The sequence below is a fragment of the Drosophila suzukii genome, unplaced genomic scaffold (assembly GCF_043229965.1).
Source record: "Drosophila suzukii unplaced genomic scaffold, CBGP_Dsuzu_IsoJpt1.0 scf_10, whole genome shotgun sequence".
NCBI classification, from domain to species: domain Eukaryota; kingdom Metazoa; phylum Arthropoda; class Insecta; order Diptera; family Drosophilidae; genus Drosophila; species Drosophila suzukii.
Genome location: NW_027255897.1, coordinates 1,417,663 through 1,430,000, shown reverse-complemented (window position 1 = coordinate 1,430,000; position 12,338 = coordinate 1,417,663). Strand labels below are relative to the sequence as shown.

General features: G+C 45.7%; 2 protein-coding genes across 4 annotated transcripts in view; one reads left to right on the top strand and one right to left on the bottom strand.

Moving 5' to 3' along the window:
• Nucleotides 1-8,604: 8,604 nt before the first annotated feature.
• The window catches only part of Tim23 (translocase of inner mitochondrial membrane 23), a 171,144-nt gene continuing 167,410 nt past the window's right edge, over nucleotides 8,605-12,338 (top strand). Inside the window, exons 1-4 of one of the 2 annotated variants that reach the window (XM_065868676.2) lie at nucleotides 8,634-8,811; nucleotides 8,908-9,184; nucleotides 9,247-9,416; nucleotides 9,480-9,743. In XM_065868676.2, the coding sequence (XP_065724748.2) occupies nucleotides 8,760-8,811; nucleotides 8,908-9,184; nucleotides 9,247-9,416; nucleotides 9,480-9,595 (615 nt within the window). In that variant the 5' untranslated portion in view covers nucleotides 8,634-8,759 and the 3' untranslated portion in view covers nucleotides 9,596-9,743. Of the gene's footprint in view, nucleotides 8,812-8,907; nucleotides 9,185-9,246; nucleotides 9,417-9,479; nucleotides 9,744-12,338 lie in introns of those variants that run through there. The other variant, XM_070998822.1, reaches the window with a different exon arrangement.
• Nucleotides 8,616-10,788, bottom strand: LOC118879092 (thyrostimulin beta-5 subunit-like). 2 transcript variants are annotated; one of them, XM_065868678.2, is made up of 3 exons: nucleotides 10,611-10,750; nucleotides 10,311-10,456; nucleotides 8,616-10,249 (listed from the first exon to the last, which is right to left on the bottom strand). In XM_065868678.2, exons 2-3 carry the CDS (start codon nucleotides 10,331-10,333, stop codon nucleotides 9,769-9,771), a joined length of 504 nt encoding a protein of 167 aa, XP_065724750.1. In that variant the 5' UTR covers nucleotides 10,334-10,456; nucleotides 10,611-10,750; the 3' UTR covers nucleotides 8,616-9,768. The 2 variants fall into 2 exon arrangements, with proteins under 2 accessions (XP_065724750.1, XP_065724749.1); XM_065868677.2 differs by lacking the exon at nucleotides 10,311-10,456 and having other exon boundaries at nucleotides 10,611-10,788.

Below are 12,338 nucleotides of genomic sequence, written 5' to 3'. Positions count from 1 at the left end.
CTGTCTGTCTGTCTGTCTGTCTGTCTGTCTGTCTGTCTGTCTGTCTGTCTGTCTGTCTGTCTGTCTGTCTGTCTGTCTGTCTGTCTGTCTGTCTGTCTGTCTGTCTGTCTGTCTGTCTGTCTGTCTGTCTGTCTGTCTGTCTGTCTGTCTGTCTGTCTGTCTGTCTGTCTGTCTGTCTGTCTGTCTGTCTGTCTGTCTGTCTGTCTGTCTGTCTGTCTGTCTGTCTGTCTGTCTGTCTGTCTGTCTGTCTGTCTGTCTGTCTGTCTGTCTGTCTGTCTGTCTGTCTGTCTGTCTGTCTGTCTGTCTGTCTGTCTGTCTGTCTGTCTGTCTGTCTGTCTGTCTGTCTGTCTGTCTGTCTGTCTGTCTGTCTGTCTGTCTGTCTGTCTGTCTGTCTGTCTGTCTGTCTGTCTGTCTGTCTGTCTGTCTGTCTGTCTGTCTGTCTGTCTGTCTGTCTGTCTGTCTGTCTGTCTGTCTGTCTGTCTGTCTGTCTGTCTGTCTGTCTGTCTGTCTGTCTGTCTGTCTGTCTGTCTGTCTGTCTGTCTGTCTGTCTGTCTGTCTGTCTGTCTGTCTGTCTGTCTGTCTGTCTGTCTGTCTGTCTGTCTGTCTGTCTGTCTGTCTGTCTGTCTGTCTGTCTGTCTGTCTGTCTGTCTGTCTGTCTGTCTGTCTGTCTGTCTGTCTGTCTGTCTGTCTGTCTGTCTGTCTGTCTGTCTGTCTGTCTGTCTGTCTGTCTGTCTGTCTGTCTGTCTGTCTGTCTGTCTGTCTGTCTGTCTGTCTGTCTGTCTGTCTGTCTGTCTGTCTGTCTGTCTGTCTGTCTGTCTGTCTGTCTGTCTGTCTGTCTGTCTGTCTGTCTGTCTGTCTGTCTGTCTGTCTGTCTGTCTGTCTGTCTGTCTGTCTGTCTGTCTGTCTGTCTGTCTGTCTGTCTGTCTGTCTGTCTGTCTGTCTGTCTGTCTGTCTGTCTGTCTGTCTGTCTGTCTGTCTGTCTGTCTGTCTGTCTGTCTGTCTGTCTGTCTGTCTGTCTGTCTGTCTGTCTGTCTGTCTGTCTGTCTGTCTGTCTGTCTGTCTGTCTGTCTGTCTGTCTGTCTGTCTGTCTGTCTGTCTGTCTGTCTGTCTGTCTGTCTGTCTGTCTGTCTGTCTGTCTGTCTGTCTGTCTGTCTGTCTGTCTGTCTGTCTGTCTGTCTGTCTGTCTGTCTGTCTGTCTGTCTGTCTGTCTGTCTGTCTGTCTGTCTGTCTGTCTGTCTGTCTGTCTGTCTGTCTGTCTGTCTGTCTGTCTGTCTGTCTGTCTGTCTGTCTGTCTGTCTGTCTGTCTGTCTGTCTGTCTGTCTGTCTGTCTGTCTGTCTGTCTGTCTGTCTGTCTGTCTGTCTGTCTGTCTGTCTGTCTGTCTGTCTGTCTGTCTGTCTGTCTGTCTGTCTGTCTGTCTGTCTGTCTGTCTGTCTGTCTGTCTGTCTGTCTGTCTGTCTGTCTGTCTGTCTGTCTGTCTGTCTGTCTGTCTGTCTGTCTGTCTGTCTGTCTGTCTGTCTGTCTGTCTGTCTGTCTGTCTGTCTGTCTGTCTGTCTGTCTGTCTGTCTGTCTGTCTGTCTGTCTGTCTGTCTGTCTGTCTGTCTGTCTGTCTGTCTGTCTGTCTGTCTGTCTGTCTGTCTGTCTGTCTGTCTGTCTGTCTGTCTGTCTGTCTGTCTGTCTGTCTGTCTGTCTGTCTGTCTGTCTGTCTGTCTGTCTGTCTGTCTGTCTGTCTGTCTGTCTGTCTGTCTGTCTGTCTGTCTGTCTGTCTGTCTGTCTGTCTGTCTGTCTGTCTGTCTGTCTGTCTGTCTGTCTGTCTGTCTGTCTGTCTGTCTGTCTGTCTGTCTGTCTGTCTGTCTGTCTGTCTGTCTGTCTGTCTGTCTGTCTGTCTGTCTGTCTGTCTGTCTGTCTGTCTGTCTGTCTGTCTGTCTGTCTGTCTGTCTGTCTGTCTGTCTGTCTGTCTGTCTGTCTGTCTGTCTGTCTGTCTGTCTGTCTGTCTGTCTGTCTGTCTGTCTGTCTGTCTGTCTGTCTGTCTGTCTGTCTGTCTGTCTGTCTGTCTGTCTGTCTGTCTGTCTGTCTGTCTGTCTGTCTGTCTGTCTGTCTGTCTGTCTGTCTGTCTGTCTGTCTGTCTGTCTGTCTGTCTGTCTGTCTGTCTGTCTGTCTGTCTGTCTGTCTGTCTGTCTGTCTGTCTGTCTGTCTGTCTGTCTGTCTGTCTGTCTGTCTGTCTGTCTGTCTGTCTGTCTGTCTGTCTGTCTGTCTGTCTGTCTGTCTGTCTGTCTGTCTGTCTGTCTGTCTGTCTGTCTGTCTGTCATGTCTGTCTGTCTGTCTGTCTGTCTGTCTGTCTGTCTGTCTGTCTGTCTGTCTGTCTGTCTGTCTGTCTGTCTGTCTGTCTGTCTGTCTGTCTGTCTGTCTGTCTGTCTGTCTGTCTGTCTGTCTGTCTGTCTGTCTGTCTGTCTGTCTGTCTGTCTGTCTGTCTGTCTGTCTGTCTGTCTGTCTGTCTGTCTGTCTGTCTGTCTGTCTGTCTGTCTGTCTGTCTGTCTGTCTGTCTGTCTGTCTGTCTGTCTGTCTGTCTGTCTGTCTGTCTGTCTGTCTGTCTGTCTGTCTGTCTGTCTGTCTGTCTGTCTGTCTGTCTGTCTGTCTGTCTGTCTGTCTGTCTGTCTGTCTGTCTGTCTGTCTGTCTGTCTGTCTGTCTGTCTGTCTGTCTGTCTGTCTGTCTGTCTGTCTGTCTGTCTGTCTGTCTGTCTGTCTGTCTGTCTGTCTGTCTGTCTGTCTGTCTGTCTGTCTGTCTGTCTGTCTGTCTGTCTGTCTGTCTGTCTGTCTGTCTGTCTGTCTGTCTGTCTGTCTGTCTGTCTGTCTGTCTGTCTGTCTGTCTGTCTGTCTGTCTGTCTGTCTGTCTGTCTGTCTGTCTGTCTGTCTGTCTGTCTGTCTGTCTGTCTGTCTGTCTGTCTGTCTGTCTGTCTGTCTGTCTGTCTGTCTGTCTGTCTGTCTGTCTGTCTGTCTGTCTGTCTGTCTGTCTGTCTGTCTGTCTGTCTGTCTGTCTGTCTGTCTGTCTGTCTGTCTGTCTGTCTGTCTGTCTGTCTGTCTGTCTGTCTGTCTGTCTGTCTGTCTGTCTGTCTGTCTGTCTGTCTGTCTGTCTGTCTGTCTGTCTGTCTGTCTGTCTGTCTGTCTGTCTGTCTGTCTGTCTGTCTGTCTGTCTGTCTGTCTGTCTGTCTGTCTGTCTGTCTGTCTGTCTGTCTGTCTGTCTGTCTGTCTGTCTGTCTGTCTGTCTGTCTGTCTGTCTGTCTGTCTGTCTGTCTGTCTGTCTGTCTGTCTGTCTGTCTGTCTGTCTGTCTGTCTGTCTGTCTGTCTGTCTGTCTGTCTGTCTGTCTGTCTGTCTGTCTGTCTGTCTGTCTGTCTGTCTGTCTGTCTGTCTGTCTGTCTGTCTGTCTGTCTGTCTGTCTGTCTGTCTGTCTGTCTGTCTGTCTGTCTGTCTGTCTGTCTGTCTGTCTGTCTGTCTGTCTGTCTGTCTGTCTGTCTGTCTGTCTGTCTGTCTGTCTGTCTGTCTGTCTGTCTGTCTGTCTGTCTGTCTGTCTGTCTGTCTGTCTGTCTGTCTGTCTGTCTGTCTGTCTGTCTGTCTGTCTGTCTGTCTGTCTGTCTGTCTGTCTGTCTGTCTGTCTGTCTGTCTGTCTGTCTGTCTGTCTGTCTGTCTGTCTGTCTGTCTGTCTGTCTGTCTGTCTGTCTGTCTGTCTGTCTGTCTGTCTGTCTGTCTGTCTGTCTGTCTGTCTGTCTGTCTGTCTGTCTGTCTGTCTGTCTGTCTGTCTGTCTGTCTGTCTGTCTGTCTGTCTGTCTGTCTGTCTGTCTGTCTGTCTGTCTGTCTGTCTGTCTGTCTGTCTGTCTGTCTGTCTGTCTGTCTGTCTGTCTGTCTGTCTGTCTGTCTGTCTGTCTGTCTGTCTGTCTGTCTGTCTGTCTGTCTGTCTGTCTGTCTGTCTGTCTGTCTGTCTGTCTGTCTGTCTGTCTGTCTGTCTGTCTGTCTGTCTGTCTGTCTGTCTGTCTGTCTGTCTGTCTGTCTGTCTGTCTGTCTGTCTGTCTGTCTGTCTGTCTGTCTGTCTGTCTGTCTGTCTGTCTGTCTGTCTGTCTGTCTGTCTGTCTGTCTGTCTGTCTGTCTGTCTGTCTGTCTGTCTGTCTGTCTGTCTGTCTGTCTGTCTGTCTGTCTGTCTGTCTGTCTGTCTGTCTGTCTGTCTGTCTGTCTGTCTGTCTGTCTGTCTGTCTGTCTGTCTGTCTGTCTGTCTGTCTGTCTGTCTGTCTGTCTGTCTGTCTGTCTGTCTGTCTGTCTGTCTGTCTGTCTGTCTGTCTGTCTGTCTGTCTGTCTGTCTGTCTGTCTGTCTGTCTGTCTGTCTGTCTGTCTGTCTGTCTGTCTGTCTGTCTGTCTGTCTGTCTGTCTGTCTGTCTGTCTGTCTGTCTGTCTGTCTGTCTGTCTGTCTGTCTGTCTGTCTGTCTGTCTGTCTGTCTGTCTGTCTGTCTGTCTGTCTGTCTGTCTGTCTGTCTGTCTGTCTGTCTGTCTGTCTGTCTGTCTGTCTGTCTGTCTGTCTGTCTGTCTGTCTGTCTGTCTGTCTGTCTGTCTGTCTGTCTGTCTGTCTGTCTGTCTGTCTGTCTGTCTGTCTGTCTGTCTGTCTGTCTGTCTGTCTGTCTGTCTGTCTGTCTGTCTGTCTGTCTGTCTGTCTGTCTGTCTGTCTGTCTGTCTGTCTGTCTGTCTGTCTGTCTGTCTGTCTGTCTGTCTGTCTGTCTGTCTGTCTGTCTGTCTGTCTGTCTGTCTGTCTGTCTGTCTGTCTGTCTGTCTGTCTGTCTGTCTGTCTGTCTGTCTGTCTGTCTGTCTGTCTGTCTGTCTGTCTGTCTGTCTGTCTGTCTGTCTGTCTGTCTGTCTGTCTGTCTGTCTGTCTGTCTGTCTGTCTGTCTGTCTGTCTGTCTGTCTGTCTGTCTGTCTGTCTGTCTGTCTGTCTGTCTGTCTGTCTGTCTGTCTGTCTGTCTGTCTGTCTGTCTGTCTGTCTGTCTGTCTGTCTGTCTGTCTGTCTGTCTGTCTGTCTGTCTGTCTGTCTGTCTGTCTGTCTGTCTGTCTGTCTGTCTGTCTGTCTGTCTGTCTGTCTGTCTGTCTGTCTGTCTGTCTGTCTGTCTGTCTGTCTGTCTGTCTGTCTGTCTGTCTGTCTGTCTGTCTGTCTGTCTGTCTGTCTGTCTGTCTGTCTGTCTGTCTGTCTGTCTGTCTGTCTGTCTGTCTGTCTGTCTGTCTGTCTGTCTGTCTGTCTGTCTGTCTGTCTGTCTGTCTGTCTGTCTGTCTGTCTGTCTGTCTGTCTGTCTGTCTGTCTGTCTGTCTGTCTGTCTGTCTGTCTGTCTGTCTGTCTGTCTGTCTGTCTGTCTGTCTGTCTGTCTGTCTGTCTGTCTGTCTGTCTGTCTGTCTGTCTGTCTGTCTGTCTGTCTGTCTGTCTGTCTGTCTGTCTGTCTGTCTGTCTGTCTGTCTGTCTGTCTGTCTGTCTGTCTGTCTGTCTGTCTGTCTGTCTGTCTGTCTGTCTGTCTGTCTGTCTGTCTGTCTGTCTGTCTGTCTGTCTGTCTGTCTGTCTGTCTGTCTGTCTGTCTGTCTGTCTGTCTGTCTGTCTGTCTGTCTGTCTGTCTGTCTGTCTGTCTGTCTGTCTGTCTGTCTGTCTGTCTGTCTGTCTGTCTGTCTGTCTGTCTGTCTGTCTGTCTGTCTGTCTGTCTGTCTGTCTGTCTGTCTGTCTGTCTGTCTGTCTGTCTGTCTGTCTGTCTGTCTGTCTGTCTGTCTGTCTGTCTGTCTGTCTGTCTGTCTGTCTGTCTGTCTGTCTGTCTGTCTGTCTGTCTGTCTGTCTGTCTGTCTGTCTGTCTGTCTGTCTGTCTGTCTGTCTGTCTGTCTGTCTGTCTGTCTGTCTGTCTGTCTGTCTGTCTGTCTGTCTGTCTGTCTGTCTGTCTGTCTGTCTGTCTGTCTGTCTGTCTGTCTGTCTGTCTGTCTGTCTGTCTGTCTGTCTGTCTGTCTGTCTGTCTGTCTGTCTGTCTGTCTGTCTGTCTGTCTGTCTGTCTGTCTGTCTGTCTGTCTGTCTGTCTGTCTGTCTGTCTGTCTGTCTGTCTGTCTGTCTGTCTGTCTGTCTGTCTGTCTGTCTGTCTGTCTGTCTGTCTGTCTGTCTGTCTGTCTGTCTGTCTGTCTGTCTATCTGTCTGCCTGTCTGTCTGTCTGTCTCCGTTGGTTGCTCAAAAAGGCAACCGCTAAAGGTTTGCATCAACATTAACAATATAAACCAGGGATGGCTGACACAGCTGACAAAAGCGGGAAAAATTGAATAGAAAGAAGGTTATTGTATTGTGTTTTATTTAGTTACCAATTTTTATTGTATGCTTCTTTTCAAAGCAAGTAGAAAAATTACTTGGTCAGGGGATCCTATTGTATTTGTGGGGGGAGAACATGGAATGAAGTGTAGCAGTTTCTCCAAAACATTGTGGTAATATTTATTTATCAAATCCTTCCACACATCATTGAACCATCGCTTATGTCAAAAAGATTGGTGAATTTTGCATGGTTATTGACGAAAAATCTGCCAATAGTACTGTATTTTAGCAAGCGAATTGAGCGCAATCGGCTCCTACTTCCTTAAGGTCCAGAAAAACCGCAAAACCTACAGGTCAAACCCCTGCACGAGTTCTTTGCAGAAGAAAAAGGACGCCTTATACCCCCTTCCCATAAAGTCCGTCCGTTGGATTCTAACCGAAACCGTTGGCACTTTTGACAAATGTGAAACTCAGACTCGCACAGGGCACATCCACCATCTACCATCCGATAACAGCTTATCTAGAGACTTGTGGCTAATCAAACCAATTCTGTTGCCTCTGCGCCTCCCATTTGCAACAATTAAACTCCTATTCCCACAGAGCAGATCCACCATCTACCATCAGATAACAGTTGATCCATCTAATCTAACCAAACCTGCGCTTTTGCGCCTTTCTTTTTCGATTGTTTCTTGTCATTATTGTTTATTTTTTCGCAGTGAATGTTTCAATTTTCACTGTCAAGATGAAGAACTCAGAGTTGCACCGAAATAAACATTGACATAACTTTCGCATAAAAGAGTCCGTAAAATTTGGATTGTGAACTAACTGGGAAATTTTCGGAACGGCCTTATGGGCCATCCGTTCAACGGATGGTAGATAGTGGATGGATCTCTGTGGGAATACGCTATTACCAAGCTGTGAAGGGTAGCCCAGTATTTTGGGAATAGCGGAGGTTCTGAAGGTGATCCAATGAAAAAACCCATTGGCTCCCCTAAATTCACTTCCTGACGGAAGCGTCTTCGCAAAGAAAGTACGTTCTGTCCAAAAGATTGGGCTAAGCCACATTTCCACTAGGCGGTATTTTTGGTATTTTTCTGATTTTTTGATAGGCAACGCGGTGGTGTTTCCATTTGCAAAGCGTTTGCAAGAGCTGTTCTTTGGTATTGTAATTTGCGAGCTAAAGTAAACAATGAATTCAAATAACGTAGTATGACATCGCAGACAGCATGTGCCCATCATACATGAGCTAAAGAACAGACAATTATTATTACTATTTAGTTTTCTTTTATTTAAGGATAGAAACAAATTGGAATCTTTTGGAAGACTGGGGCGCAGCAAAATTCGGATGTGCTCTTCAAGGAATCCTTCCACGTTGACAGGAAATGATATCAGCAGATGGTGGGGCTGGCACCAGGCCAGTACAATGTTTCGCCCAACCATTCTATTGAATAAACGTATTGCTGTTGCCCTCTATTAGCTTGAGTCATCCTCGGAATACAGAACTATTGGCAGATTATTCGGCATACCAAAAACAATGGCAAGAGAAGATTCAGAAATGCATGAGAGGATTAGAGAAATTAGGGTTACCACAATGTTTTGAGAAATTGATAAACTTCATTTCATGTTCTCCCCCACAAATACAACAGGAATTGTGTGGCATCCGCTGCCCAAGTCATTTTTCTATTTGCTTTAAAGAGAATCATTCAATAAAAATTGGTAGGTAAGTAAAACACAAGACAAATACCTGGTCCGTATTCAATTTTTTCCGCTTCTGTCCCCTGTCTTAAAATTGCTGGGCAATGGAGGTCGAAAATAGCACAAAATGTTCAGCCCTGTAACGCAGAATTATTATGCCCTCCCCTCCTCAACAAGTTTGTATTGGCGCGGTAAACGGTATATGGATGCAAGCTCTACGCGCTCCTGTCTACCGCAGAGCACTAGAAAAAGCGTAACGTCCGTCAATTTGTGTTTAAGATTTTTAATATTAAAAAAAATTTAAGTACGTTTAGACACTAAAATTAGATTTTGAATATTTTTTGATGGACAGGTTTTATTTGGTTGGGACCGTCCACTATTGACGGAAAAGGAAAGGGTTTTTTTAAGGAATGACTAACTTCAAGTTGGTGTCCGTCCTGGCAGGACCATCGTTTCGCTTCCTTTAAAGTCAATCAGCTGTCTCTGCAACAGCGGTTTCTTTATGAACAGCTGTGTGCAGAGGCTATAGTCCCTAAAAAACTTGTTAAGACTGATCCACTTTTAGTTTTTTGTACAGCAATTTTTAGTGTTCTGTCCAATCTCTAAACGTTTTACTTTGACAGTGTTGAGAAACGCGCATGCTTGGATATATACGTCACCCGAGAGAAGTTCGACTAGGAGCAGAGCACAGTGCATTGATTTCTAAATGAAATTCGGCGTCTGATTGCGATAAAATCCGTTGACAAGCACCACAAACAAATTCAAAAATGAGTGACGATTTTTTAAAGAAACCATTCGCAACACCGCCCGCACCGACCGGTAATTAAGCAAGTAAATTTTTTGGTTACGCAATTTTTATTCGCATTGTCTTTTTTTTAATTGAAATGAAAAACGACAATAACGATGCATTTGAAGAAGCGGCAACCACAAACTACGCTCCTGTTACCAAAACATTTAGTAGTGCTCCCGTCTCGCCGTATCTCAACTATGATTCGCGATACCTACAGCAAGCACAGCCAGAATTCATATTTCCCGAGGGTGCCAATAAACAGCGTGGGCGTTTCGAGCTGGCCTTCTCACAAATAGGCACTTCTGTGATGATTGGAGGCGGAATCGGCGGAATGGCAGGTGTCTATAATGGTATCAAAGTCACCAAGGCGCTCGAACAGACGGGAACACTTCGACGAACGCAGTGAGTAAACAGCTGAATGTTTGACGCACCCGTAATACTATTGCAACTAACCCAACGACTAGGTTAATTAATCACGTTATGAAGCAAGGTTCGGGCACGGCGAACACGTTGGGTACACTTGCTGTACTTTATTCGGCGTGTGGGGTGTTGTTGCAGTTCGTCCGTGGGGAGGATGACCACATAAACACAGTTATTGCAGGATCTGCCACAGGACTGCTATACAAGTCAACAGGTGGGCAGATTTGGCTTACATCTTAAAGTAGTATTTGTAAATTTACTTTATTAAATTTTACAGCTGGCCTACGGAGGTGTACATTTGGTGGCGCTATTGGGTTAGGCATATCGTCGCTCTATTGCTTATACCTGTTAGCTCAAGAGAATAGTTCAAACTCAAGTCACAAACTCCTGTAGATGGCTAAGGTTTTAGCAGGAAAGAAAGAAATACGAAGTCTTTGTACAGATTTGATGCGCTTAACCGTGTAAAATGATTTTTTGTTTTACATTATCTAAAGTTGTTTGCATAAAATTCGTTTTATTGCATATAAAGCCACCCCTTTGAGCTACACTGTTTTATTAAGAACGCCTTAATAGTCCAAGTTTTCAGTATCGGCTCCAATCATGATTGCCTTGCTGCCCCTAGTCATCATGTTATTAACCGGAGCCTCACAACTAGTATCTTGTGTGGAGCACGTCTGGCAGTGGCAGTTCACTGCCTCCGTATACTGGTAGTTGCTAACGCTCCTTTCCGCTTTAGGGTGACAGTTTTTCAGGATTGCTATCACTGGCTGCCGCTTTGCGTGGACGCAGACCGGATGGAACGAACGTTTATAAGGGAACTTCCAATCGGAGATCTCGCTGGAGTCGCACCGTCCCCAGCACGACCATACGCTAACATAGTCCCAGCACTCATGTCCCAGAATATCGGACTGCGTTACTTTATACGTATATACCCGACGATGACAGCCCAATGGCGCCACAGTAGGTTCGCTGTTAATGGGCTCAAACTCCATCAACTTCGAAGAAGTAACACGCACCGTAGAAGTTCCTATGGAGAGAGCTAGGATCCTATAAAGAAATAAGAGCGCAGCTAGATTAATATCTAGCAATCTATTTAAGGCAGTCTTACAAAGCAGCACAGCCAACCATCATGGTGTGCGCTGTGATTCTCCTTATCTACTGTGATGCCAGCGACTAATATCGCCTATTTATGTATACACCATACGCCTACATTGAGCCTGCGCTGCCAGCAGTGCCAGGATGCAGCCCCTGCACCTATAATAAGTCCAAAAATAGATTCTTTGGCGTAAGGGTTTCATTTTTAGTCTACTATTCGTTGGCTATGGGTAGAGAGGTACTGGATTCTGATTTAAATAAAAATAAAATCTGCCGTTTTCCTGAATTAAGGATTTCCTTCCCTAACACTTACATTTTTTGGTGAACGCGTTTGGCTCCATTTATCAGCTCTCCTTTGCAACAGAGGCAATTGATTTTTAACTTTTTAAACGCAGCCATGTCCTGAACAAACGACGGATTTTCTTAGCAGTCTTTGTTCTGGTAGCGATTTTAGTGCAGTTTTCTTCCGTTTTGAGCGGTAGGAGCGACAAAATTTAAAAACAAGGTATCAATATAATCAAAAGGATACATCAAAAAAAATAAAATATTTTAAAGAAATAACAAGGAAGAACGCTATAGTCGAGTACCTCGACTATCAGATACCCGTTACTCAAAGGGAAATGGAGATATGCTAGCAGCAAAGCGAAATTAAAATGCGCCACCTACCGGCGGTAGACAGATTTAAGCGTTATGGGCGTTAGAGTGGGCGTGGCAAAATTATTTTTGGATCAATCGATAGGTATTGACGACACCAATACATTTCAGTTAAAATTTTTTATCTAGCATGCAAATTGTGGGCGTCACAGGTTTTCGCGGTTTGTGGGCGTTTAAGTGGGCGTGGCAAACTTTTTTTTAGGTCAATCGATAGGTATTGATGAGAACAATACATTTCAGTTAAAATTTTCTATCTAGCATCAAAACTGTAGGAGTTACAGTTTTGGGCGGTTTGTGGGCGTTAGAGTGGGCGTGGCAGTCTACTGAAACAAACTTGCGCTGCGTAAGAAGCTCAGGAGTCTGTACGCCAAATCTCAATAGCCTAGCTCTCATAGTTTCCGAGATCTCAGCGTTCATCCGGACGGACAGACAGACGGACAGACGGACAGACGGACAGACGGACAGACGGTCAGACGGACAGACGGACAGACGGACAGACGGACATGGCTAGATCGACTCGGCTAGTGATCCTGATCAAGAATATATATACTTTATGGGGTCGGAAACGCTTCCTTCTGCCTGTTACATACTTTCCGACGAATCTAGTATACCCTTTTACTCTACGAGTAACGGGTATAATTACTTAAGACAAAAACAAGGAAAACGCTATAGTGGAGTACCTCGACTATCAGACACCAGTTACTCAACTGAAGGGACCAAAGGGAAATGGAGATATGCAAGCAGCAAAGCGAGATTGAAATGCGCAACCTACCCGCAATCTCAATCTATGGTTATGTGGGCGGTAGAGAGCCTTAGGCGCCATGAGCGTGGCAAACTTTTTTTTGGGTCAATCGATAGGTATTGACGAGATTGTATAAAGTATATGTATTCTTGATCAGCATGACTAGACGAGTCGATCTAGCCATGTCAGTCTGTCCGTCCGTTTCTACGCAAACTAGTTTCTCAGTTTTAAAGCTATCGGGCTGAAACTTTCCCAAAAGTCTTATTTATTTTGCAGGTAGTACATAAGTCGGCACCAGCCGGATCGGACAACTATATCTTATAGCTCCTATAGAATCCTATAAAATTATATCTTTGGTGTTACTTGGAAATAACATTTTTTAATTATTTTTGAATTTCGAATTTAATTTTATCAAAACCGGACGACTATATCATATAGCTGCCATTGGAACGATCGAAAAATAAGTGGGAAAATAACATGAAAGAAATTATAGCTTCGGTGTTTTTTAACATATAACCTCCTACGCTTGGAAATATCATTTTTTAATTAGTTCTGAATTTCGACTTTAATTTTATCAAAATCGGACGACTATATCATATAGCTACCATAGGAACGATCGGAAAATTGGTGGGAAAATAATATGAA